General features: G+C 40.8%; 1 protein-coding gene across 1 annotated transcript; it reads left to right on the top strand.

Moving 5' to 3' along the window:
- The first annotated feature begins 580 nt into the window (after positions 1 to 580).
- Positions 581 to 14,935, top strand: SLC38A2 (solute carrier family 38 member 2). Its single transcript, XM_060024631.1, has 16 exons — positions 581 to 918; positions 2,051 to 2,248; positions 2,539 to 2,620; positions 2,766 to 2,881; positions 5,808 to 5,881; positions 5,984 to 6,076; positions 6,207 to 6,288; positions 7,712 to 7,794; positions 8,192 to 8,250; positions 8,342 to 8,509; positions 8,918 to 8,997; positions 9,114 to 9,214; positions 9,785 to 9,909; positions 10,261 to 10,405; positions 10,510 to 10,607; positions 11,915 to 14,935. The coding sequence occupies exons 2-16, from the start codon at positions 2,133 to 2,135 to the stop codon at positions 12,011 to 12,013; spliced, it is 1,521 nt and encodes a 506-aa protein (XP_059880614.1). The 5' UTR covers positions 581 to 918; positions 2,051 to 2,132; the 3' UTR covers positions 12,014 to 14,935.
- Positions 14,936 to 25,156: the final 10,221 nt, after the last annotated feature.

The raw sequence follows: 25,156 nt of genomic DNA, 5'->3' as shown, positions 1-25,156 counted from the left end.
TTAATAGGGTTTTCCGTGTCCGTATAGAAAGGATCTCCCGAAATGGAGCTGCCAACCGACCTAATCAGGCTAGTTTTGAAGAGTGAAAGCAGGTCTAGGAGGAGAAGAAAGAACGAGAACAGAAACCTACCATGGAGACAACGTTGCTGCGTTGGCCCAACTTTGCTAGAGAAAACCCCCCATGTAAATCACAAAAATAACCGGCAGGAAAGGATTGGGTGGGTGAGATGTGTCCCCAAAAAGCCTCAAGGAGAAAGCAAAGCCTGCTGGAAACTCGGACAAAAGGGTATTTGAAGGAGAAGGTTCCTGAAAGACAACCGCATGTCTTGGGCACCAGTCCGGGCTGAAAGGGACAGAGCGGGGGAAGCACGGGGGGCGTCTTTCCAAGGCTGACCAGGAGACAGCAGAGCGGGGTTGGCCCGGGAGGAGGGGGGCGCCAGCGGGCGGGGCTCGGCGGCCCGAGTCAGCCGCCGGGGACGGACGCGGGTGGGGCTGGGTGGGGCCTTGCGGGCCCGGGCGGGCGGGGGGCGGAGCCCAGGTGGTGTTGATACACAAAGAGCAGGCACCCGGCGGCTGGGGCCCCGCCCACTGACGCGTCCTCCAAGGGGGCCGCTATAACCCGCTGCTCGCGCCGCTGGCTCCAGAGCCGCGCGAGGCTGCCGAGCTGGAGCGCTTTTCCTGCAGAACCGCCAGCTGCCCGACCACGCGTTCCCGCACACTCGCTCCTTTCCCTTCAGACGGCGGACGCCGGACGATTGGAGCGGCAACTTGCCATTTCCTTGTTTAGTTAAAATTGCTTTCCTGCCTCTAGTTGGATTTTCCGTTTTGTTTTTCTTTTTTTTACAATTTTTGTTTGAGAAAAACTCACCGAAGGCGTTTGCGTGTTGGTTCCGGGATACAGGAGTCGAGCCTACCGAGGTAATGCGCGCGGGGGCGTCTGCAAAGGGCTCGGGGCCCGGGCGGGAGTGGGGGAGGGGCGTCCGGGAGGGGCCGCGGCGGGAAGGCAGCTGCCGCGGTCGTTTACTCCTGGGGAGGGCTTTTTCGGTGTGCTAGCCAGCCTTCGATCCCGGTCCGCACCGAGGTCGCGGCCCTCCTCCGGGCGAGGGAGGGGCGCGGGGGCCGCGTGCCCGCCCGGAGCGGAGCCGCATCCTCCTGTTAGGGGGAGGGGAGCCAGCCGGGCCCCGAGGCTCCGTTGCGACAAGTCTTGTGACTGAATTGAATTAATAAAAATAATTATATAAACGGGTCTTGGAATTTGGGGGCGACGGGAGTGGGTTCGGGCTTTTAGTGTAGCGCAGGCCAGGATTGGGGAAGACAAGCGGGAACGTTTGACAATCGGCGATCGATATTGCATCAGTTTCCTTTTCGGGCAGAGGAGGGGCCGGCCCGGCGAAGCGCTCGCTAGCCAAATGCCTGTGGACTGGTGTGCTCGAGGGCACGGGCGTGCGCGTGTAAACAAACCCTTGACGCCTCTGCGCGCCCTCTGCTCCCTTTCTCGGGAGAGGACTCATGTTCGCCCTTTCCGCCCCCTTCGAGTCTGTCTGCTGCTGAGGCATTTCGCCATCTGGGGGCTCCAGGTGTGAAAGGACGAATTACGCGGCATTGCTATTGTAAATGTTAGAAAGGGGGAGCTGTGCGCCTGGGCTACATGCAGTGCACACCTAGCCAATGCCTGGGTGGGATGTTTGCCCTGCGTGCCTGTGCACGACCTAGGAGGCTGCGGGAAAAGCAAAACAGAGCCCCCGCACCCCTCCCGTGAAACTTGAGAGAATGGAGAGGGAGAAACACTAAATTCCGTTGGAGAGGGTCATCGGGGTCCGGGGGGGCGTGGGCCTCTGCAGGCGCAGCGCTGCAGGGGGACCATCTTTGTTCTCCGCGGCTCCGCGGTCTGTACTTTTCCGCCCCTCGGCGCGCGCCCCCGCCCTTCGCGCTCGGCTGGTACTTTTCCACTCGCCTGGCCGGGGATGAATCAGCCTAGCAGCGCCGCCCGGCGGCGTCACGTGACCAGGGCGGGCTCTGCAGTCCTGACGCGCCGCCTCTACCTTCACAGGCAGCCGCGCGGGCCAGTGCATCTCCAAGGACAAAAGGAGCCGAGCGTTACTCGCTGCGCCTGATTCCTCCTGCCGACCAGCATGAAGAAAGCCGAAATGGGAAGGTTCAGTATTTCCCCAGATGAGGACAGCAGCAGCTACAGTTCCAACAGTGACTTCAACTACTCCTACCCCACCAAACAAGCTGCTCTGAAAAGGTGGGAGAAGTTGTGTGCTTTTTAAAAAAACAGCCTGTGTGCATCGGAGGTTCTTTACCTGGAACTCTTCTTCTGTTGCTTTAAATTACTGTAGCGTTTGGAGAGAGCGTGTAATCTCTGGAAGATTATCCGGTGGTTGCCATGACATGGTTTCGTGTGAAAGTCGACTACTACTTAATACGCATTTAAGTAAAGATGTGTGACAGCTAAATGCGGGGACCGTTTTCTGTTGAAGCATTCCTTTGTATATTTCAATCCAATTTAGGATTTTTTTTTTTCTTTTTTTGTAGCCATTATGCAGATGTAGATCCTGAAAACCAGAACTTTTTACTTGAGTCGAATTTGGGGAAGAAGAAGTATGAAACAGACTTTGTAAGTTAAAAATAATTTATGTTTCTGTGGCTTTATGGAGTAAAAGAATAGTTTTACTTTTAGATTTCAAATCTAACTTGCCCAAAGCTGGTTTTCTCCATTTAATTATTGTTATATGTTTGGTTATCGTTTTCCCTCTATGTAGCATCCAGGTACTACTTCCTTTGGAATGTCAGTATTTAATCTGAGCAATGCGATTGTGGGCAGTGGAATCCTTGGGCTTTCTTATGCCATGGCTAATACTGGAATTGCTCTTTTTATGTAAGTATGTGTAAGTAGTGAGTCTGCCATGCAGGGCAGTAAATATGATGATACAACATATATTTTGGCTCCAGAGACTGAATTTACAGTTGAAGTAGTTGGCTTAAAAATCATTTGCTTAAAAGTTAAAATATGAGAAATCTGAAAATCTCTTTATTCTGCTACGTAACTGCATGATATCAAAAAAGCCAATTAGGTAGGAAAAATTAGGACAACTCTTAAAACCGATAATTAAACCAAAAAGTCTTTAAAGTCAAAGGGGATAGTTACAGTTGAATAGGGCTTGAATATTTAAAAAGAACTGTTGATAAATCCAGGGTAGAATTTTTATTCTGGCAAACTCTGAAGCAAGAAATATTAAAAGCATGGTATCCTTCAAGTCAGTTTGGTAAATTGACAGTCTCCCCAAGGACCTGTGGCTCCTTTTGTACATAAAGAAAACAACTTTTTTTTTTTTTTTTAATGTATAGGGTGTGGTGGTATTTGTCTAACCTAGAACATGTTTTTAAGAAAAGTGAGTCAATTTTCTGGACCCTGAAAAGCAACCCATATGTGATTTTTTAATTTATTTTTTGTTTTCTTTTTAATATTTATCTCTTCCAGGTCTATGTGATTGCCACAGCAAAAGATGAATATTTTAATAAGTACCTGCTTTGAATTCCCTTTTTTTTCCCCCTAGTTGTCCAGTTAGAATTAGTTACTCCTGTGCTTTCCAGCGTAAATACCTAGAATAGAATTTTGGAGCTGTAGAAGACTTTAGAACAGCAGTTTTTAACCATTTGGGGGGGGGGGGTCACTGACCTTTGGAGAATGTAAAAGCATGGACCTTATTCCCAGGAAAAAACAAGCGTAAAAGAAAAATACATGTGAAGTTTAGTATGCGTTTTCAGTGATGTTTGTATCATAGCAACTAAGATTGGGCTTCTGTGGGCTCCTGGCTAAGGAACTTTCAGTGGAAGATAGTGTGATTTACTATCAGGCAAAGAAACCACATATGCACGTAGCATGGAATTGTCTCTTTGCTACAGATATGTTTTAGTTAACTGACTGGTGCCTTCTACTCAAGTTATTTTTTTCTAGCAGAGTAGAATGTTCATGAAAAGAAAAGCAGACCTTCGCAAAGCTCTGCTTCGTGGTGAAATTCCACGCTGAAGTTAAGCATGGCTTTGAGCTTTGGAAGCTAGGATTCACTCAGCTTGCTTCATGAGCATGAGACTTTTTGACATCTAAGACCAAGAGCCAGGAATTTTTGTAGAAAGGACCCTAGAGTTTCAAAGTTTTTAGTGGGGTACTTGAATGGCATCATTGTTAAATATTTGAAACCCTTCCTAACTCTTAATATAAAAACTGGAGGCAGTTTTTAAATGCTCCCAGTGTGGTTATGGTGCAGAATTTACATGAGATGACATGGCACCTTTGTTTCGTGAGAGAAAGCAAAATTCTGATATGTTACCCTTGCACTTTTGAAATTATTTATACTCTAATAGGGTCTGTATAAATTTGATGGTTAACCATTTAATAAATGGTTAAATAATATTAAGAGTGCTAAAGTGAGTTTTTAAATCCATCAGTATTTTACAACGTATATTTGGAGGTACAGACGTAAATGGTTCAAAAGCCACATGGCTGCTATCATCTGGTTAAACAACTCTTGTAGCTTACCCTATAACGTAGACTCAACTTGAGGTTGAAAGTGACCTCAAGGGTTATGAAGTCTGTTCATTCCTCATTGTCCTTTCTGTGTAAAAGAAAGGACTGAATTTGTCAGCACACTTTGAACATTGTCTTTGATTAAGCCATGCTTTGTCCAGTTAGAGATGAGGCTGATTGTGTCATTTCCACTGCAGATTAGACCCCATGAAACTTGGGGCATTAGAATGGCAGCTTAATGCTACCACCTATGTTTAACTAAGAGACATCAGTTTCTTTGCCAGTACCATATAAGGTACTGTATTCAGTTTGCCAGTAAAGAATTTGGAAAATGTGACTGTCTTCTTGTTTGCAGAGTTTTCTATGAGTTTCCCTGATTTTGATTTGTTGTTGTTCCTTTTAATAAAAAGAAATTTATATTCTTCTTGGCTTGCGTGGGGGGAAGAAAGTAAAGCTGGAATGAGAGAGGACGTGTGCCCTAAAGGAAAGCGTAGTGGCTTAGTAGAGAACTTTTGGTTCCTCTCTATTCTTTTTTTTTTTTTTCTCCTGTTCCATCCAAGCGAAAGTACTGAGGGAGGAGACAGCCCAGTCGGACTGATAGCCTGCTTGTTCTAGCGCAGGCATTGTTTAACTGACAATGCTGGGCCTGTCTTCCATACCATGGTGTGCAATGTAGTATATGGTTCCAGTAGTTACTTCTCTGATTTGTGCCCATTTGTTTGTAAAGCTGTGCCTGACACTTAACATGTCAGTATCTTTCCCTCCACTTCCTTTATAGTCCCATTCCTTTGCTTATCTACGTGGTCCAAGTAGTCTCAAGACCTTTCCTGAATCTGTCTCATTTGTATTTCACAAGTAACTGGCAGGTGTTAAAACCATTTTATAGATAAAAGGAACTATACAATGCAGAGAAGTGGCAAGTACACAGCTAATTATCATGGTGCCAGGATCAAAATATAAGTCTTGTAACTCTACCACTGAAAAGTTAGGTTTTCCAGTGTCTCCCAGCACCTTTGGTTCAGTGGGTGAACCCTGTTCTTAACCAGTACTGTAGAGTTATTACCTGAGACATGATGCAGTCATGTTTAGTGCCAGGTAAGAGAACTTGTTGACACTCTAGTCAGGAGAGTGAACACCTGTCCTTGGGGGCATTCTGTCTAGTACACAAAATATTAGGACAAGTTCCATATTTAATCTTTAAATAAAGCCAAAAAGAATTGTTTTTAAATATAGACGTGCTTATTTATAACCCTGTGCCTTTTCCTTCTCTCATCAGAATCCTGTTGACATTTGTGTCAATCTTTTCCCTGTATTCTGTTCATCTCCTTTTGAAGACTGCCAATGAAGGAGGTATGGTAGCATTTTTGATATTTCTAAAACAGGTATGCCTGTCATGATTTTCTTCCTCTTATAAAATACTTGCTTCATGCTTCTGTGTTCCTTAAATTACAGGGTCTTTATTATATGAACAACTGGGACATAAGGCATTTGGAATGGTTGGAAAGCTTGCAGCTTCTGGATCCATTACAATGCAGAACATCGGAGGTAAGAATTTTTAAAGGACGATTTGGGTAGACTTTTTTGCTCTTTATGTAGCGGAGAGTGGTGACACATTACTTTTGGTGTCACATGCCACATTTTGCACTTGTAATGGTATAATTTTGTTTTCCTCCAGCTATGTCAAGCTACCTCTTCATAGTGAAATATGAGTTACCTTTGGTGATCCAGGCATTAATGAACATTGAAGATACAACTGGGTAGGTGCTAAGTAAGGTTACTCCTAAGAAACAATTACAGTCTAAAATGGTTAGATACATTTTTATCAAAGTTGGATACAAAATGATTATCAGTAAATTATTTTTTGCAAATGCTCCTGTTGAAACTGACCAAGAAGTCCTGCCGGAAACTGATTTGAAACTTTGAGAATGAAAGGCCAAAGACAGTAGTTATAGGACAAGTTATACTAGTTCTATAACTCTGAATAACAAATTTCTAACCTGCGTGTGAAAACAGGTTTTCTGGAACTACTTCCCTTTTCTCTTTATTTTTACTGTCCCAAGATACTATAGTTGAATAACTCATACCCCAACCTAAGTTAGGATTAACATTTTGAATTACATTAAAAATCAATTCCTGTCTGATTTTTGTGAATTTGAAATTTCATATACTTAAAGTGCAGAATACCAGAAAATGTATGGCTATGCTGTACAAACCTTGTCCTTCTAGCGAAGTTATTCATCCGAGTGGACTAACAGGTTTTTATCTAAAGTACACATGAGGAGGGATAATGTACTTCACAGCTTACATGCAGCTCATTATCTCAAAATAGAGAGGTTTGGTTATCTCTGTGGCATTTGAAATTTAGTTTAGTAAGCTGATCTTTAAATATTAGTTTTCTGTGTGTGGGGGGTCTTTATTGCTGAAGTGAGCAGAGTACAATTGACAGGGCAATTAGAATTTGAAAATAAGTGATTTTAAATGGTGTAGTTGATTACCTAAAAAGGAAAAGGCATTGCTAGAATTCTTAGGAGAGATGCATAACATTTTCTCTTGAGTTCAGAAGGGATCTTTTTACTGTTGGAGTCAAGGTGGGTCAAGGTGTCACAACATACTCTTGGCAACCTGGAATAAGTTCTTGTTTTAGGGGACTGGGTTTTGTTGTTTTGTTTTTGCCTATGTATATTATCGAAGCCTGAGAAATTCCTTGTTGAAATGTTTAGTAAGTACATTTGCTAACAAATGTCTGAAAGAAACTTGTTATAAAATTTCCTTGTTTCCAGCATCAAAAAAAGTGAGCTAAAGCTATGATGAAGTTGGCACACAGTTTTCTAAAAATGCTTAAAGATAAGATTACTGGCTTAACAATGCCACTTTGTTCCCTACATTAGTATCAAGCCTTTAAGAAGCATTTTATGTTATGAATCAGCTGGCAGCCTTCCCAGAGCAAACAGTGGGACAAAAGTTACCCTGTTTGAGATCCCATCTCTAACCTGAGTGAATATTCATTGAGCGCTCAAAGTTAGAAATCTATTCTGTCTATGTGGGCTTTTTGAATAAGCGATACTCTTTCCAAACCTGTCTTTTTTTAAAGTATAAAACGAGTCTTGTGAAAAGAAATGTATGTTATTCTGAGTATTTTTGTGGCTGGTTGTGACCTTGTTTTTCTTTTCTTTAATTCAGATTGTGGTATCTGAACGGTGACTATTTGGTTCTGTTGGTCTCACTGGTGCTCATTCTTCCCTTGTCCCTGCTGAGGAATTTAGGTGAGCACACCCATCTCTAAAGAAAATTGAAATGAGCCTCACCAGCTGGTTGGCTTCCTTTTCATAGAAATTAATAAGAGCTAAAGAGCCCCGAAAACATACCTTTGTGAATTTCAGCATTCAGAACTTGTAGGTCTTTGAAAAATTCTAGCAGGATGGTTACCAAAGGGCCCAAATATTCTGTTGACATTTACAACATCTTGTGCTTTATAAAAATAAAAAAGGATAGTTGTTATTGATTTAGTTATTAACAAGTATTTTTAAGTTATTCTACATCTTACTGTATAAGCATTAGAAATTTGATGTGTCCACACTGAAGTCTTGCAAGCAGAATTGAGTTATATTTGCCCTAAACCTGTTTTAGTAAACGAATACCAATTTTTTTTTCTCCTTATAGGATATTTGGGGTACACCAGTGGCCTTTCCTTGTTGTGTATGATGTTCTTTCTGATTGTGGTAGGTATAATTTTTCTTTAAAGCTAGAGATTCTTTTTCTAAGCCCTGTCACATTATTCAGTCTAACAAATGCAAAATAATGTATTTTCAGGTGGTTTGCAAGAAATTTCAGATTTCTTGTCCTGCAGAAGTTGCTTTTCTTATTAATGAAACCGTAAACAGCACCTTAGCACAGCCAACAGCTTTTGTACCTGATGTGGCTTTTAATATGACTGAAGGTGATTCTTGCCAACCACGTTATTTTATCTTCAACTCACAGGTAACTATAATCTTTGTGTCCTCAGAGGAAGATTTTAGGGAAGAAAACAGGGAAAATACCCACTAGAAATTTTAAAACACTCCCAAGGTAAAGGAAGATCAGGTAATAGCTGCCCTTTAGGAAACATGATTAGCTCATTATTGAGGACTGAGAAGAAAGTGTTGGTTTGTAGCTTAAAATAGATTGAGAGATGAAATGATCATCTGATGTTCATAACTGATACATTGGGAAATGGAGGATATCGATCACACTTAGTGAAAAAATTAGAAGAGTGGGAGCTAATTGTGCCAGAAAACATCATTTTAGGCTTTGATTCTAAGATTAATAAATATAAATACAAGCTGCAGAACTGTGATAACATGAGTTTGTTATATCAGGATATTAAGAAAGTGTTTACGTTTTTTGCAGACTGTCTATGCTGTGCCAATTCTGACCTTTTCATTTGTCTGTCATCCTGCTGTTCTTCCCATTTATGAAGAGCTTAAAGGGTGAGTGCTTTTTACCTACTTTTATATACATTTATTGGAAAAACTAGAAAAATTTTCAATTATTGCTATAACTGCTGCTAAAGTATGCATCTGTATTTTCCTTTGAATTTGTATAGCCGCAGCCGTAGAAGAATGATGAACGTGTCCAAGATTTCATTTTTTGCTATGTTTCTCATGTACCTGCTTGCTGCCCTCTTTGGATACCTGACGTTTTATGGTAAATAATGTCTAGTTTACAAAAAGGATAGTTAACGAAATGGAATTGATACTTTTATATGTATACTTCTGTCACTTTAAAAACTCGGTCTGTTTTGGTATATTTCATATTTGTGATGAACGATTGAATTTAGAGCTTAGAATTTCCTGTAGCGTATATTGAGTCAGTGACTTCTAGAATCCACGTTCCCAAATCTGCCGTTAGCCATTCGAGGGCATTTTTTACGTGATGTGCTTGCATTTAGGTTCTCCCACCCCCTTCAGATTAATACAGCACACACACACACACACTGTAAGCCAGACCATGGGATTTAGCTATTTAGCTCCTGTTGTTTTTAATGGGGGTCATGTGGCTAAATCTCTCCTTGGTATTTCGAAACTTTTTTTCAATGTTATTTTAATTGCATTAACCCTAATTCCAAATTAATCTTATTAACCTCTTAGTTTGTGGTCGTTTTGTGAGTAGCTAATAACTTTGGTGCAGATTTTCCCGTTAAGTTAGATTTTCTAACTAATCTCCAAAGAGGACAGCACACTTGAAGCTTTTTCTTTTCTTGGCCTTTCTCTGTAGAACACGTTGAGTCAGAATTGCTTCATACCTACTCTTCCATCATGGAAGCTGATGTTCTGCTTCTCGTCGTCCGTTTGGCTGTGTTGGTGGCTGTCACCCTGACAGTACCTGTAGTTATTTTCCCAGTAAGTAACCTTTCAGTAGGAGTGAATTGTGAAACATGAAGATTTGTGTGATTTCTGTGTTTTGGGAGAAGGGAAACACTGCTACAGCAGTATCGAGTTGATGCGGGTTTTTGAAGGTTTTTTTTTTTTAAATGTTTCATACATCTTTAAAACATATCCTGGGACACTTTTTTCCATAGTTGAAGACACAGTGATCTTTCTAGTGTTCAGATATTTAGAAAACAGCAATTGAGGAGGGGTACAATTTTAGTATTTAAATAGCTGCTAGTTGATATATATATCCTGTTGTTTGGGGTTTGTTTTTTTCATTAATTAAATCTGCAGTTTTTATTTATCCACTTATTTTTGCAGATCCGGAGTTCCATAACTCACTTGCTGTGTGCAACCAAAGATTTCAGTTGGTGGCGTCATAGTATCATTACAATGTCTATCTTGGCATTTACCAATTTACTTGTCATCTTTGTACCAACTATTAGGGATATCTTTGGTTTCATTGGTAAGTTTTAGGAAGTATCAAAGTTGCTTGAAATATCAGGGATTTTAATGTTTATAAAATGAATAACAAGTGATTCTTAAGAACTGGTAAATGTTCTTTTACAGGTGCATCTGCAGCTGCTATGTTAATTTTTATTCTTCCATCTGCCTTTTATATCAAGTTAGTGAAGAAAGAACCTATGAAGTCTGTACAAAAGATTGGGGTGAGTGAGAGATTATGACTGGAGAAATAATAATAATCTAATGCCAGAAGTTCCTCAACTGATTTTAATTTTAGTCTCCTAAATGTCGTTTATTGTAGTTTCATTTTAAGTTTCTAGTAAACAAATATATCTGTAACTGTGTACTTCACAGATGGAAGATTGGGAGAGGAGGTGAGAGATGGCTTGCCATCTAATATGTATGCTTAAGTTAACTGCAAGAAAGTTATTAGATATTTTAGGAATAGAGATAGAGTGTAAAGTAAAAATAATACAGACTCAACTTTCAACGTTGTTTAACCAGTATTTGTTGGACTGCCTACTACTGTATGACCAGCACTTAAATGGGCCTGGAGTATATAAAAGAGAAATAATGGGGTATTTAGTCAAATGAGACTAACCATTTTCAAAGCAAAGCTTGGGGGTTAGGGAGGGGGCTACTATTAGACTTTAAAGTATAATAACGACTGATTTTACAAAGAATATATGGTATGTTAACCACAAATGATCCTGGTGGGGATATTTAGGAGAAAGACTGCATTTCAGTCCTTATTCGCCACTACTATTGTAGTCTGAGTAAACTACTAGAATTGTTTGTGAACCAACAACTGTCATCTTATTTCACCTAAAATATGTAGTGCAGTAACTGAAGGGGGTAGGATTAGGAGTAGACCTCCTCATGTCTCTTAGAAAAACCTCCAGCTTCGACTCAGGCTGCATTTTTAAGATGACTTGGATTTGATTTTGTAAGTTAAATTTTTTTCCTTCTAAAAAATGTAAAAATCCCAGTCCAGTTCTATTATATGAAATAATTTATTTAGCAAAGAAAATTGTTTACCATTTCATACAAAGGAATGAAAAGGGAAAGTTTGAGAAGGTTTCAAAGATACAGTTACTTAGTGCTCTATAGATAACCCCTTGATCACTCACTTAAGACAGTTTAACTATCTTTAGCAAGGTAAAACTGTAGCTCTGTGAAGTATTATGGACATGCTTTTAGTAATTATAAGCCCATTTTTAAAAGTAGAAAGAGGGGGCTTCCCTGGTGGCGCAATGGTTGAGAGTCTGCCTGCCGATGCAGGGGACGCGGGTTCGTGCCTCGGTCCGGGAGGATCCCACATGCCACGGAGCAGCTGGGCCCGTGAGCCATGGCCGCTGAGCCTGCGCGTCCGGAGCCTGTGCTCTGCAACGGGAGAGGCCACAACAGTGAGACACCCGTGTACCGCAAAAAAAAAAAAAAAAAAAAAAAAGGAATATTTAGCATATGTTTTGTTGCTTGCTGATCCGTTTTCTCTGTGTGCTCATTGCAGGCTCTGTTCTTCCTGTTAAGTGGCGTAGTGGTGATGACCGGAAGCATGACCTTGATTGTGTTGGATTGGGTCCACAATGCCTCCGGAGGTGGCCATTAACCAGCAGCACCACTAAAACTCGATAGTCCATTTGATGCCAGTGTTGAGTCAACTCTCAGCTACTATGAAATTTCACCTAATTTTTCAGTTTCACTTCCTTTTGAAGTGCAGATTCCTCGCTGGTTCTTCTGAGTGCAGAATAAGTGAACTCTTTGTTTGTTTTGTTTTGTTTTTAAAGAAACTATTCTGTATGATAGAAATGGATATTAACAACAAAACCACGAGTCTCGGGTTAAGGGAAGTGACAATTTTATTCCATTCCAGAGAATGGACGAACTCTTAACTTTAATCAAGCCACATGTTTGGCTGTGTCATTGTTTAACTTGGATATTTTATGATTTTACTTGAATGTGCCTAATGGAACCATTCGATGTGAGAAACAATTCTTCTTAATTTACAGCAAAGTATTGAAATAACCATTGGGAAAAATACTATTATTTTTTTGTACCAAAAATATTTAAAGACCTCAGAAGCACTATTCTTTAAAAATTGCTTTTTTTGAACTTTATCCAAAAGCAGTTGTCAGTGAATTCTGTTAAAAAATAATTCATTGTTATTTAAAAACAAATACTAGTATTATGAAATGATTTGCCTTTTTGTAGGCATACTAAGCCAAATACTTTTTTTACCCAAAATAATTTTTAGAGAAAATGATGTAATGAAACATTGTACCATGAATAGGAGCATAGTTTTTATTTCCATTCAGACTTCACCATGAAAGGATAATTGGTTGATTGTGGCTATACCAAATCAGATGAACTCTCATCATCACCTTTCTTCTCTGTCCCCAAATAATTTGGTTCATTTAGACTCTGAAGTATTTATGGCTTCAATCTATTAGAATGGAAGATAATGCAGATATTTCTATGGGAAATAAAATAACTAATTTTGAGGTACCAAATAGTGCAATTGGGTAAAACAGGGTTTATTCAGTTGCATCTGCCTCCAGAGTTGTGTTAACAGCTCTGGGTTTTTTTTTGGGCCAGCCCTTTTTTGGCATTGCTTCCAGCAGTGGAAAATGGGCATTTGATGGCTGTAGGCCAAAACTATTCTACCCAGAGAGTACAACTTTTCAAAATGCTCATCTGCTCCTGGAAGTGTGAATTACTTGACAATGTATGGTTTAGTTGTGTTCATGTTTTGTCTACAGTAGAGGTCTAATCCATAGGTTACACCAATATTTGGTACAATATAAGTTCTCTTCGTATAGGCCACTGGGTTTCTCATGCAGTAAGCTTTTTAAAAAACTCATGTGCACTGGCTTGTCATCTCATTCTCGTACAACATAGAATTACTTGTTTACATCCAACAAATGGTTAGCTAGGGAAAACAGTGCAACCTGAGTGTAACTATTGGTCCGACTGCATGACCACCCTTCCTATTTTAATCCCAGTTAGAAGTGAAAAAATTATTTGGCTTTAAGAGCACATTTATTGTACGTCATGGTGTATGGTGAATATATTATTAAATAATGTGGTACTTTGCTCATCAGGCATAATGTCTAAAATCTAATATACATAATTCCATTAGTGGTTGGGGGAAGCAAATAATGGAATCATTCATTGGTCACCTGGCTATAAGGTTGTTCTCTTGAACTAAACATTGCTAGTTTTAGGCAAGGGCCAGAAATGTGGCAGACATGATTTTTGTTATGCATTCTTGTATTATATGTGACTAAATTACAGACAAGATGCGTCTGTAATCAAAGACCCTTGTGGAACTGGAAGACGTCTTGTAGTGCTACATTGGGTGAAACCAATGGTCCGTTTTTGTTTGTTTCTACGAAAATTAAAGTGGGGACCATCTCGAAAGGCAGTGAGAAGACAGATTCTACAGCACTGCTTTCATTCAGTTGGGCTCTTGGCACTCCATTCGACTCCAGAACCTCACCTCTAGCTCAGACCAAGAATTGGCACTTCTGGTTGGATTCCTGGAAAGAATTGCTCGTTGTGTATCTTAAGACTTGACCAGGGAATACCAAGTAAAGAGTTGTTCTCTACAGTTTACATCCTTTCTTATGGGAGAAAATACCATGGCAACCAGGAAGAAATGAAAAAACAAAATTCTTCTCACGGCAAATCGATGTGGGAGGCTCCTCCAATCTCCTGGCTGTTTGAGGTTCAGAATCAACTGCCACGGGTAAATTCCATTGCATGATTTTCTTGGAGCTATCTCGTCTACCTGGAGGTTCCTAAACAGTGAATTCCCAGTAATGAGCAGTCTTCAGTATTAAAACCACTGTCGTGTCACCTCATTTTGCATTACTGTCTTCCGTGGATGTTTCAGTTATAACTGTAATGTTATTTATAGAACAGCATTAATCCATTAAAGCTAACCTATTTTTCAATATTTATGATAATCTTATGTACATACATTGTCTGTCCATATGTATTTGTAAATAGGTTGTATATAATGTCAGGTTTGGGTCTTGGGTTCAAATGTATATATTCCTATAAGTTTCTTAACTGCATTTTGATGAATTCACATTATGTATCTATAAGAATGGTCCCAAAAGTACCTGTACAGAGATTTCAATAAACAAATTGTGTAAACACTAAAAATTTAAAATACTGTGTAAATTGTATTTGCAATAAACAGACTGGCTGAACATCACATTTTTTTCATGAAAACTTGGTGCAAGTTCAGATCTCTTACTTAAATTTTAAATAAGGTCTAAATTTTCAAAATGCAGTAGTTAACAAAATGATCTAGTGTAATAAAATCAAATATGATCTAGTGTGATTTAAGACCTTTGAGAGCCTGGGTGTGTTAAGCTTTCTGTATATAATGTAAATATCCCCACTGTACTGTTAGAGGCCAACAATTCCAGTATGACTTGTTGGCAAAGAGTGCTACACCGTTTCAATGAAACATCCTATGTTTGTTTTAACTGAACTAAAATAAATACATGCTTAATCCTGAGTAGCGGTGTTTTATTTAAAGTAATGATAAGTCGTGTCTGGTGCATTTTGTAAGCACAGCAACCTAGCACTTAGTAGGGTTCCATATAATGTTAGTGATTATAATGAAGAGAATGGTCAGGAAGTTTAAGTTGCTTTTAAGTTCCTAATGATGATAACCAAGTGTGAGGAGGAATGAAAAAAATGCTTAGCATCTGGAAGACCCAGGCTTGGGCCTGCTCTAAGCAGTGCGTCAAAATCACATCTGGGGAGCTTTTTTAAAATGCAGCTTGCTGGGGACTTCCCTGGCGGTCCAGTGGTTAAGACTCTATGCTTCCACTGCAGGGAACATGAGTTTGATCCTCGGTTGTGGAAATAAGATCCCGCGTGCTGCTGGGCTCGGCCAAAGAAAAAAAAAAAGGCAGTTTTCGGGAGCACGTGTGTATGTAGTCTGATTCCATAGGTTTGGAGAGCACCTTTTCTCCCAGAAAGCTACTGAAGTGATTTCTGATGCACAAATAAAGTAAGAAACAGGCCTGGGAAGAAGTCGGGTGAGTTCAGCCTTTGTGGAGTAGTCCCAGCAAAGGAGAGGAAGTGCTATGGCTGGAGAGGAATCAGACCAGCTGAGGGTTACCTGAGAGATGGACACTTGGGAGGAAGGTTACTAAGATACACAGGGTAGCTCAGGTATGGCCTGCTGGTAGTCTTAAAAACTTAGGGCTTAAAAAGTGAAATAATCCAAAGCTGAAACAGAGAGGAAGTTAGAACAGGTGTGCTGGGGAGTGGTTCCAAAGGCAAGGGAACCTTAATGCAAGAAATTTATATCCATTTACTAACAATGTTCGAAAGGGAAAGAATTATTTGTGACTAGAAAGTACAGCAGTTTGCAACAAATCTCAAGAACAAAAGACGAGTAGAGTTTTTAGTCATTCATCTGAGAAGCTTTGATTGAACACCTGTGTGCAACTAACAGTGCCCATGGGAAAGAGGCTGGGGTAATGTGTCAGACTCGGGTTTTCACAGAATCCATACAGTTCTCAGTTAAGCCATTTTTTAAAAAATACTGAACTGAACCCAGGATGCCAAGTTATTGATCTGAAATTTAAAATACACGTTTGGCGGATGGGTCCCTTGGGATAAAAATTCAGTCCTACAGCCAGAGAGCCAGATATTTCCAGTAAGCCTGAGGAATAGCCGAGGAACATCTCGGAAGAACCAGGGCTGATTCTCAACTTGGAAGTGCTCTTACCTAGAGAATTGGCTTAGTTAAGTTTCTGGTAACAAAGTAAAGAAGATGCACTTAAATTAGCTTCAGCAAAAATGGTGGCTGAGGGAGAGAGCTTAGGAGGAGATTGGGGTACCTCAGAAAATTAGAAGTTAGATAAACAGGCTAGATTTATTCTAGAGACCTCAGTGACAGGTGTGGAGACTTCACTGTGGGGCTCTACAGTTAGATTCCGAGCACTTTCTTCAGCCAGCCTCTCGAGATAAACATTGGCTAATGACGGGTCCTGCTCTCTAGTCAGGTGGGCAGGTGATACAGCACAGCACGGCTGTGAGACCCACCCCTAAGGTTGGGAAAATAGTTCTCACAGGAAGAGTCCTGTATCCCGGGAAACACCTCAGTTCAGGCAAACTGGGATGGTTGGTCTAATAAAACAGCCCAGAGATACTGATAAACTGTTTCTTTGGATTTCCTTTTTCCAACATAACTGTCGAATGAATAAATATGCCCTTCACAGCAGAGTTTTGGTGAGGCTCAAAATTTCAGCAAAAATGTACTAAATGCTTGCAAAATAAATACAGCTAGTACCATGAAATCAAACACTCAGACTTCAAAGGTAAAGTTCAGTCGTCTTTAACGAGAGGGCTCCAACCGGAAGGCTTTCTTGCCTAGCCTATGATCTACCTCCAGGTACCGGAAGCCATCTTTAACCTCTACCACATATAAGTGAGTCTGTGGCTGTGACATCCTTTTCCAAATCCCAGCCTAATTTGGTAGTCCCCCCACGCAGGGTGAGGGAAACATTAACACAGCAAGCCTGATTGCTCACTACTTATGTCTTCGAGGGAATCATGAGTGACCGCTGGCCAGCTCCTGGGAATGCTGCCCTCAGAATGTTCGTTATGTGAGTGACTGACGATTTTGTTATATACACTTGAAGCAACGTATCATCCTCTACTGGCTTTTCAGGTTGCTTTACCAACACCAAGATTGCTGATGTGCACCTGATTTCATCGTTGGGGTTCTAAGTCTTGGTTGCCAAGTCTGGTTGCAGAGCAGAATAGGCCTATGGGACCAGGAGTACCGCCCCCCTCCGCCTCCTGCCCCCTGGCCTATAAAAGCCATGGACCTTGAGGCACATTAGGGCTTCCCCAGGCAAGGACATTCCGCACACGTCCCTATAGTTCAGTGCTGGGAAAAGAGCATTCTTGTGTGGCCTCGGACAAGGAAGGTCTTGGAAGCCCGTGACAAACCTCTCTGGACCCCCCCGTTGCATATTTTTTCCTGTTGCTTTTGTTCTGTATCCTTTGTTGTAATAAACCTTAGCATTGACTATTAACTGCTATCGAGCCCTTCTGGTGAATCACCAAATGAAACACTTACGGCGTCTTTTCTCTCTACATCATCAGTTGTCAAACCTCATCAGCATCTCTTGCCTTCTCCAGGAAGAACCTATTCACAATGAAAGCCCCAAAGCAAGTTTTACTAAATATTACCTGGGGTGTGGGGTGTTGGAGGGTTAGATAGTAAAGGGACTTTTGACACTGCACATGCCACCGTGTGCAACTTCAGAAAATCCCATTTGACATATTTTTCCCCCAAGTCGGCCTGGCTGTGCTGTGAACTAGAGATTTTCTCTGTCCGCCCTTCCTCCCACACCAATACTCAGCCTGTCCTCTATTCTCATGAGTAGTTCAGCTCTGTCCTCATATCTACCAGTTCATCTCAGAGGAACAAAAGTTTGGAGTCATCAGGACCCACCCTCCTGAGATAGCAGTTTACTGGTCATATCTTTTTATTTCCAGTCTGCTTTTGAAGATCTCACTTCTGCTCCCTCCCTTCCTAAATGACTTACCTTAGTATTCTTTCTAACCACGTATATTATTTTCCCTGAATGGAGTTCTGGTAAGTTTAACTCTTTCATCTGATTATTTTTTAAAACTACGTGACATAGAGCCCAACCTGTGAAGTAGATAAGAGCAAAGCTGGGCTGGTTGAAACAGTCAGAGGTGAGGTCTGGAGCCTAAGTGCTCTGCCTCCCAACCTCTTTGCACCTGCTTCATCCCTCCATAATGATCCACAAGACGAAGCCTTAACCTAGGGCTTTATGCAACGGGGTTTGAAAAACGTGACTCTAAATTCTTTCAGGAGTATGAGACCTCAAGATAATAGGAATCCTGCCAGCCTGAAGCTCAGCTGCTGAGTCCCCTCTTTCTCTCCTTATTGCCAGGATGGTGGCCTTGGCTTCCTGTCTACAACTCAATCGTCTTTGTCTCAGTACAATCCAAGAGCCTCAAGATGGACACGAAGTTCACACAGAGTTCCAGTCTCCTTGACTGTGAATGTGTTGCTGAGGAGATCCTCAAGTCCTTCTAGGTGTATCTAAGGTGGAGCAGGTGAAGAAATCAAAGTGGAAAAGAGACACAATGTCAACTAATCCATTTCCTGTCCCCTACTCAAGAATGATGCCATTGCCAAGAATTGCTTTCAGGTTGCCGAAATTGTAGTCTTTCTAAATAGGTAGGGTAAGAAACCTTAAAAAAAATGTTGACCTTTGGTTACATCTAGTTCTGGAGGTCTTTAATTTTAAAAGGACAAGATATCATAAACCCATCTTCTGAACCCTCTGTTTCTCAGAGATTTGGGGAATTATTCCTAGGTCCTAAGTGTATAACTTTAAGCTTCCAAAGTTATATACATGCTTACTGAAAATGTGGCAAAATCACACATCGACATAGTTTTTAAGAGTGAGGTATCTGGTCTAAATAAGCAATAAAATACCCAAATATATTGAAGATGCCACTTTAAGGATACAATTCTAGCAAGCAGCCGTTTAGTTTTCTTCAGGGGAAGGGCACACCTTAAGTTTTGGTAAATGATGTATTTTCTTCCAGTGTCTCCAATCTACTGTAACCTATCATGGAATCGTGGTGTGTTCCAAGCCGAAACCAAGCTATATTTCTTTTTAATTTCCTTTCATTTTCTTTGTATTTTGCCTTGAAAGTGACTCAAAGTCTCAAGAGATGTGGAACTCATGGTTCACAACACTTCTGCTCCAGATAGAGGGATTGTATTTTTAAACTGATCCCTAAATAGAAAGATCCAAAGAAGGAAATATGTGAAATATGAAAATCTCTTCTCAAAATGCATGAGAGCCTCATAAATTTGAAAATGTTCTTCCCTCATAAACTGTTCCAAAAAGAAATATTTAGTACTTACCACCTGCATTGGAGGCAATGAAGCAAGCAAGAGACCGCTCTTTCTTGCTCGTGGGGGAGAAGCTAGTGAAACAAGACTCTTTCTTCACACACACACACACACACACACACACACTACACACAAGCAATAATACTTACAAGGCCAGCAGAGATTTCACTGCGGTACTTATTGAAGAAGAGTTCATAATCAACGATGCCAGGAGTTGCTCCACACTGGTTGTCACTATGCCACAGTTCATGGAAAGCTCTCCTGGTCTAGGTGGAAAAGCATGACCTTGTAGCTGTGCAAAGTTGGGTTCAGGATCTGATTTGCCATTACCAGCTGTGTGATCTCCAACAAGTTCCTTAACCTGCCCATGCCTCATCTGGCTAACCTTTTAATAGAATTTAGCATAACTCCCATCAGGTAGTGCTTAGCACACACCAGGTACTGTGCTGAGCGTAGTCACTAGAGGCGGTCCTGAGGGAGATGAGCCAGAAGCCTCATCCACAGCAGCAACCTTCAAGTCCAGGACTTCTGGGCAATGTACAGTGGTCTCTTCATTGGGGCTGATGCCCTGTTATGTCTACATTAGGTCTGGGTGTGATTCTTCTTGCTCCAAGTCTTATGAACCAAAAAGATAAGTTATCAGCCCTCAATATACTATACACTGAGAGTCAGAGGCAGGATAAATGAGCTAAATACTCCTGGAAGTCCAGGTCTGTAGCAATTCTAAAATACTGCTGGGCCGGGCTTCCCTGGTGGCGCAGTGGTTGAGAGTCCGCCTGCCGATGCAGGGGACGTGAGTTCGTGCCCCGGTCCGGGAAGATTCCACATGCCGCGGAGCGGCTGGGCCCGTGAGCCATGGCCGCTGAGCCTGCGCGTCCGGAGCCTGTGCTCCGCGACGGGAGAGGCCACAGCAGTGAGAGGCCCGGGTACCGCAAAAAAAATAAAATAAAATAAAATACTGTTGGGCCAACCTGAGGAGGGCTTCCTACCCTGGGATAGGATAAGTTATTTAATTAAGTTCCAGTTCTGCCCTTAAGAACTGGATTCTTCCTTTTATGATATCCTGTTTAGCCTTATCAGAAGTGGGAATGAGTGAATAGCTCTTCCTTAGGTGTGAGGCAGTTTTTCCAGCCCATTTTCTACTCAGAGAAGGTTAGGCCCAAGGGTTGTTTTAAATCCTGAGCAGTCAATTTCTCTTCTCCAGGCTAGTGGTCCCTTTAGCATTTGAACTCACTCGAAAAATTTAGTCCTATTCTTGTCTGATTCCAGTGAATTTCATATGCCAATAGCCATACCCACAGTTCTTTGTGAGATATACTTCCTTTTTAAATTCGAGCTTATTTTGAGATAAAATTAATGTATCATACAATTCACCCATTTAAAGTATAAGATTCAATGGTTTTTCGTATCTTCACAGAGTTATGCAAACTTTGCCAGTACTTACAAAACGTTTTCATCATCTCAGAAAGAAACCCCACACCCGTTAGCAGTCACTCCCGATTTCCCCAACCTTCTCCCACCCCAGCTCACTCTACTCCCAGCAAGAGGCAAAAATATACTTTCTGTCTCTATGAATTTGCCCATTCTGGACATTTCGTATAAATTGGATCATATACTATATGGTCCTTTGTGCCTGGCTTCTTTTACTTAGCATAATATTTCCAAGGTTCATCCACATTGTAGCACGTATCTGCACTTAATTTCCTTTTATTGATGAATAGTATTTCACTGTATGGATATACAGTATTTTATTTATCCATCAAGCAATAGACATTTGAATTGTTTCCACGTTCTTTCTATTATGTATAATGCTGCCACAAACATTTATGTACAAGTTTTTGAAAGGACATAAGTTTTCATTTCTCTTTACTCATACATCTTGAATTTTCTACATGTCTTTGCTTTATTGCCTCTCTCTCTATCTCTGTCTCTTTCTTTCTCAACTGCAATTACTGTGGGCCTATCTTTGGTGAGAAAGACACACCTTAATTCATTCACCCTATTTGGTTGGGAAAGACACACCTTAATTCATTCACCCTATCTTGTCCAACTGAAAAGATATAGCAGGTGTCACCTTAACCCATACAGATTTTAACAATATACCTTATGGTTGTATCTTGCTTTGATCCTTGCTCCAGGGCTATTTTAATCAGACTTTGTTATCAGAGCATTGCTCAATGCTACTTTATACTGTTTGTGGATCAGAAATGGTTGCATTTTGCAACCTTATTAATTCCCAAATTTGTAGACACTCTCTATTCCCTTTCCTGCTCGCAAACTGACCAATTGTTTTCTGAGCTCATCTATTTCTTATAATACCTTGCCAAACATAGTCATTAACAACCAACACAGGCTATAAACATTCTATTTTCCAACCTCTTCTTCTAAGGCTACAAATTCTTGAGGACTTGATGTGCCCACCAAATTACCTCAGATGACAATTTTATCAAATGTTTTGCCACTGCATAATGTGGATATACATCCATTCATCCTCCAATAATAGTTTTCTGCCACCTGCTACCAGCCCCTAAGCCAGTACCTCATTGTATGGGAATTTAATTAAAATAGAACTCTCTATGACATCCAGGCTAGACTAGGTGATGCTCTGGTAAAAAAAAAAAAACCAAACCAAACCCCCAGCATCTCAGCAGCTTAATTTACAAAATTTAGTTCTTGCTTATGCTACGTGCTCAGTGCAGCTCACCAAGGCAATGAGAAAGTAAAAATAGCTTGGACAGTAAAAATCTGTCCTACCATTCATCAGATTGGAATAAAAGACACAGATAAAGCCAGCCGCATAAGTTAACAGGAAACAATATTTCCCCCAAGGACACACAGCAGCTGGAAAGTGTCATAACAATCCCCTTCGTTAAGTGACTACCACTTTCTTCCTCGCTGAGAAACTGTTCTCTAAAATCGGAGACTATCAGAAATGTAAGTAATTTGATTTAAATTGTTGTTTGAAAAGATATCAGTAAGAGAGGAACAACCTACTCTTGCTGGGCCGGGTTGGGGGGGTGTCTAAGTTACTCTGATGCAGAGAGCCATCTGGATTTGCAGCCCAGATGCAGAGTTTCAGATAAGGGGTTTCTGCACACAGTGTCCCACATCTATCTTAGCTTTCTTTTTTCCAGGGAAACAAGACCCTGGGTCTACTCTGCAGTCTGAGTCTGAGGCACTTTACACTGCCTTACTTTGCTTGGAGCCTATCAAAACACTGATTTATTTAAATTTAACTCAGACTCTACCCTGGCCCAGAATTCTCTCTATCCTAGTTCCATCTTTCACTTTGGTTGGTGAGATGCACCACAGTTTCTCTGCTTTATGATCTCCTTCATAGCAATGGGCCGATAAATTTGATTTTGCCTAACAAAGGGTTTGTTTTTGGTGGTTTGGGGTTGACTGGGCTAAGACAAGGGATTCAACTCATTGTAAACTTTTGACAATGGAAGATTTGTATTTTGTATAATGAAATAAATATAGTTCTTGTCAGGCTCTGCCTTGGCCCTAAACTGTCTTAGTTTTCTGAAGATGAGTTACTCCTTTCCTGGAAAAATGAAGCCAATTGGTCTATATGACACAAGCCCTCACTCACAAAAGCTATTAGGTTTAGAAATAACAATAGCTAAAGTCCTAAAACTTCAGGGCAATTTGAGCACCAGGCCATCTCTTAAAATTCCATTGGAGCACAGCCAGGCTGCCACTGAGCCCATTTCTATCTCTGTCTCTCTAAGACACTAATTCCCTAGATAGAGGGAAGCCCCGCACTGTGTCCTGGGTAGTTGACATCTCTCAGTAATACGTGTAGAATAAAAGAGAAGGGAAGAGTTGTAAATATGCAATCTTTTCTCCACTCTCTATCCATCAGTGCGGTTCTCCCTAAAGAATAAGGAAGTCGATATTGGGAACTGCACCAAGAAGCCTCAGAGTTAGAAATCAGGGACATACACAGAGAAAGGGGTAGGACACCAGCCATTGTCCCAACAAGAAACAGATGTGGACAGGATAAAAAGAATTAATAAGGGAAGATGAAGAATCTGGGACAAGCAATAGCAGGGAACCTTTATCACCACTTGTCTGAAAAGGCAACAGGAGGGAAATGTAGAGCCTATTAAAAGCCAACAAACTACAAGTCCATCATCAGTCACTTCTCATTCCTTCCTCCCCTACAGCCCCTGCCCTGAGCAACCACTAACATAGCTTCTGTCTCTACGAATTTGCCTATTCTAGACATTTCATATAAATGGAATCCTACAATACATGGTCTTTTGTGACTGGTTTCTTTCACTTGGCATAATGTTTCAAAGTCCATCCATCTTGTAGTTTACCTTGGTACTTCATTCCTTTTCATGACTGAATAATATTCCATTGTATGGATTATACTACATTTTGTTCGTCCATTCACCAGCTGACGGGCATTTGGGTTGTTCCCACTTTTTGGCTATTGTGAATAATGCTGCTGTAAACATTTGTATACAAGTTTTTCTGTGACCCTATGTTTTCAGTCCTTTGTAGTGTATACCTAGGAGTGAAATTGTCAGGTTATACATAATTCTATTTTTTACCTTTTGAGGAACTGCTAAACTGTTTTCCAAAGTGGCTATACCATTTTGCATTTCCACTAGCACAGTTCTAATTTCTCCATATCCTCAAAAATGTTTTTTTTGTCCGTGTTTTTGATTATTGCCATTCTTCTAATATCCATTTGATAATGTACTTGGGTTTCTTTTACCAGATTATTGAGTCAGCCTCTGGGATACGATAGGAATAGAGGTCTTGGTGGGGTAAATGCATCAGAGAGGGGTTAGAGCCAGGGTCTTCTTTTCTTTTGCATATATTATACGTGTGCATTTATATACACTCACAGATACGTACGAACATACATTTGAGTTTTCGGAGAAAAAGCATAGTCACGAACAAAGCGTCTTTTCATAGACATTTGTATTTGTAAAGTGTTTCAAGGTAGAAAAATAACTTTAAACTAAATTCTGCTCCTAATTGAACACAGTGGGCATAGTAGTTTTAGCTGCCTGTCACATACTAAACAAAGTTCTTGATATTGTCAGAGTAAAAGTTTTAATATTCACATATGAAATTCTTCAGGTTCCCTGTGTGAAGGGCCTCTTTTAGAATGATTTCAGAAAAAAAAAAGGGATTCTCAGTATACTGCAATAACAGCAAGGACTTATGACTAGGCCCACAGTTCTTACAGAAATACTTAACCCCTTGCACAGCCAACCCTTCCTCTCCAGTAAAACATGCAGCTTAAAAGCATTCTGAGCTTCAGACTTTACCGTGTGCACCCTGGAAATTGTGCAATGTTAGCACTGAGTCCTATGTCAGAGATACTACAACACCAGCAGCCAGAAACCCAGGACTTCTACTGGTTTACTGGATATTTAATCACAATGAACTCCTCAACAATCATAACTTGCTTTTTAATGACAAAAATGAAGTGACATCTCTTGGTCTTTACACACATGATAGGAATAGAGGTCTTCACGGGGTAAGTGCATCAGAGAAGGGTTAGAGTCAGGGTCTTTACACAGAGAATTGTGTAGTTGGCTTAGGAAGGTGATGAAGTTGATGACTTCTATGCTTTGGTCTTCCAATTCGGGATACATGCAGGGGATATATGTGTTGGGAGCAGAGCCTAATGGCGTCTCCCATTTTGATAGTCTCAGTCAGTTGTTTTTTTGCTTTCTGTTCTTTGGATCACCGGAAGTTCTTCTTCCAGACACTACCCAGGTGCTGGAGAAATCGTGATGCTGAGAAGTTCAGAGAAATCATGGCGGACAAACAGATAATTGA

This window comes from Delphinus delphis, chromosome 11 (genome assembly GCF_949987515.2).
Source record: "Delphinus delphis chromosome 11, mDelDel1.2, whole genome shotgun sequence".
NCBI classification, from domain to species: Eukaryota; Metazoa; Chordata; class Mammalia; order Artiodactyla; family Delphinidae; genus Delphinus; species Delphinus delphis.
The sequence above is the reverse complement of the archived record's forward strand: the minus strand, read 5'-3'. Positions and strand labels throughout refer to the sequence as shown.

Coding starts and splice junctions, on each gene's coding strand:
- SLC38A2 (XM_060024631.1), top strand. CDS start 2,133: ATGAAGAAAGCCGAAATGGGAAGGTTCAGTATTTCCCCAGATGAGGAC. Junction 8,998..9,113: donor ATTTATGAAGAGCTTAAAGG/GTGAGTGCTTTT, acceptor GAATTTGTATAG/CCGCAGCCGTAGAAGAATGA. Junction 10,608..11,914: donor AGTCTGTACAAAAGATTGGG/GTGAGTGAGAGA, acceptor TGCTCATTGCAG/GCTCTGTTCTTCCTGTTAAG.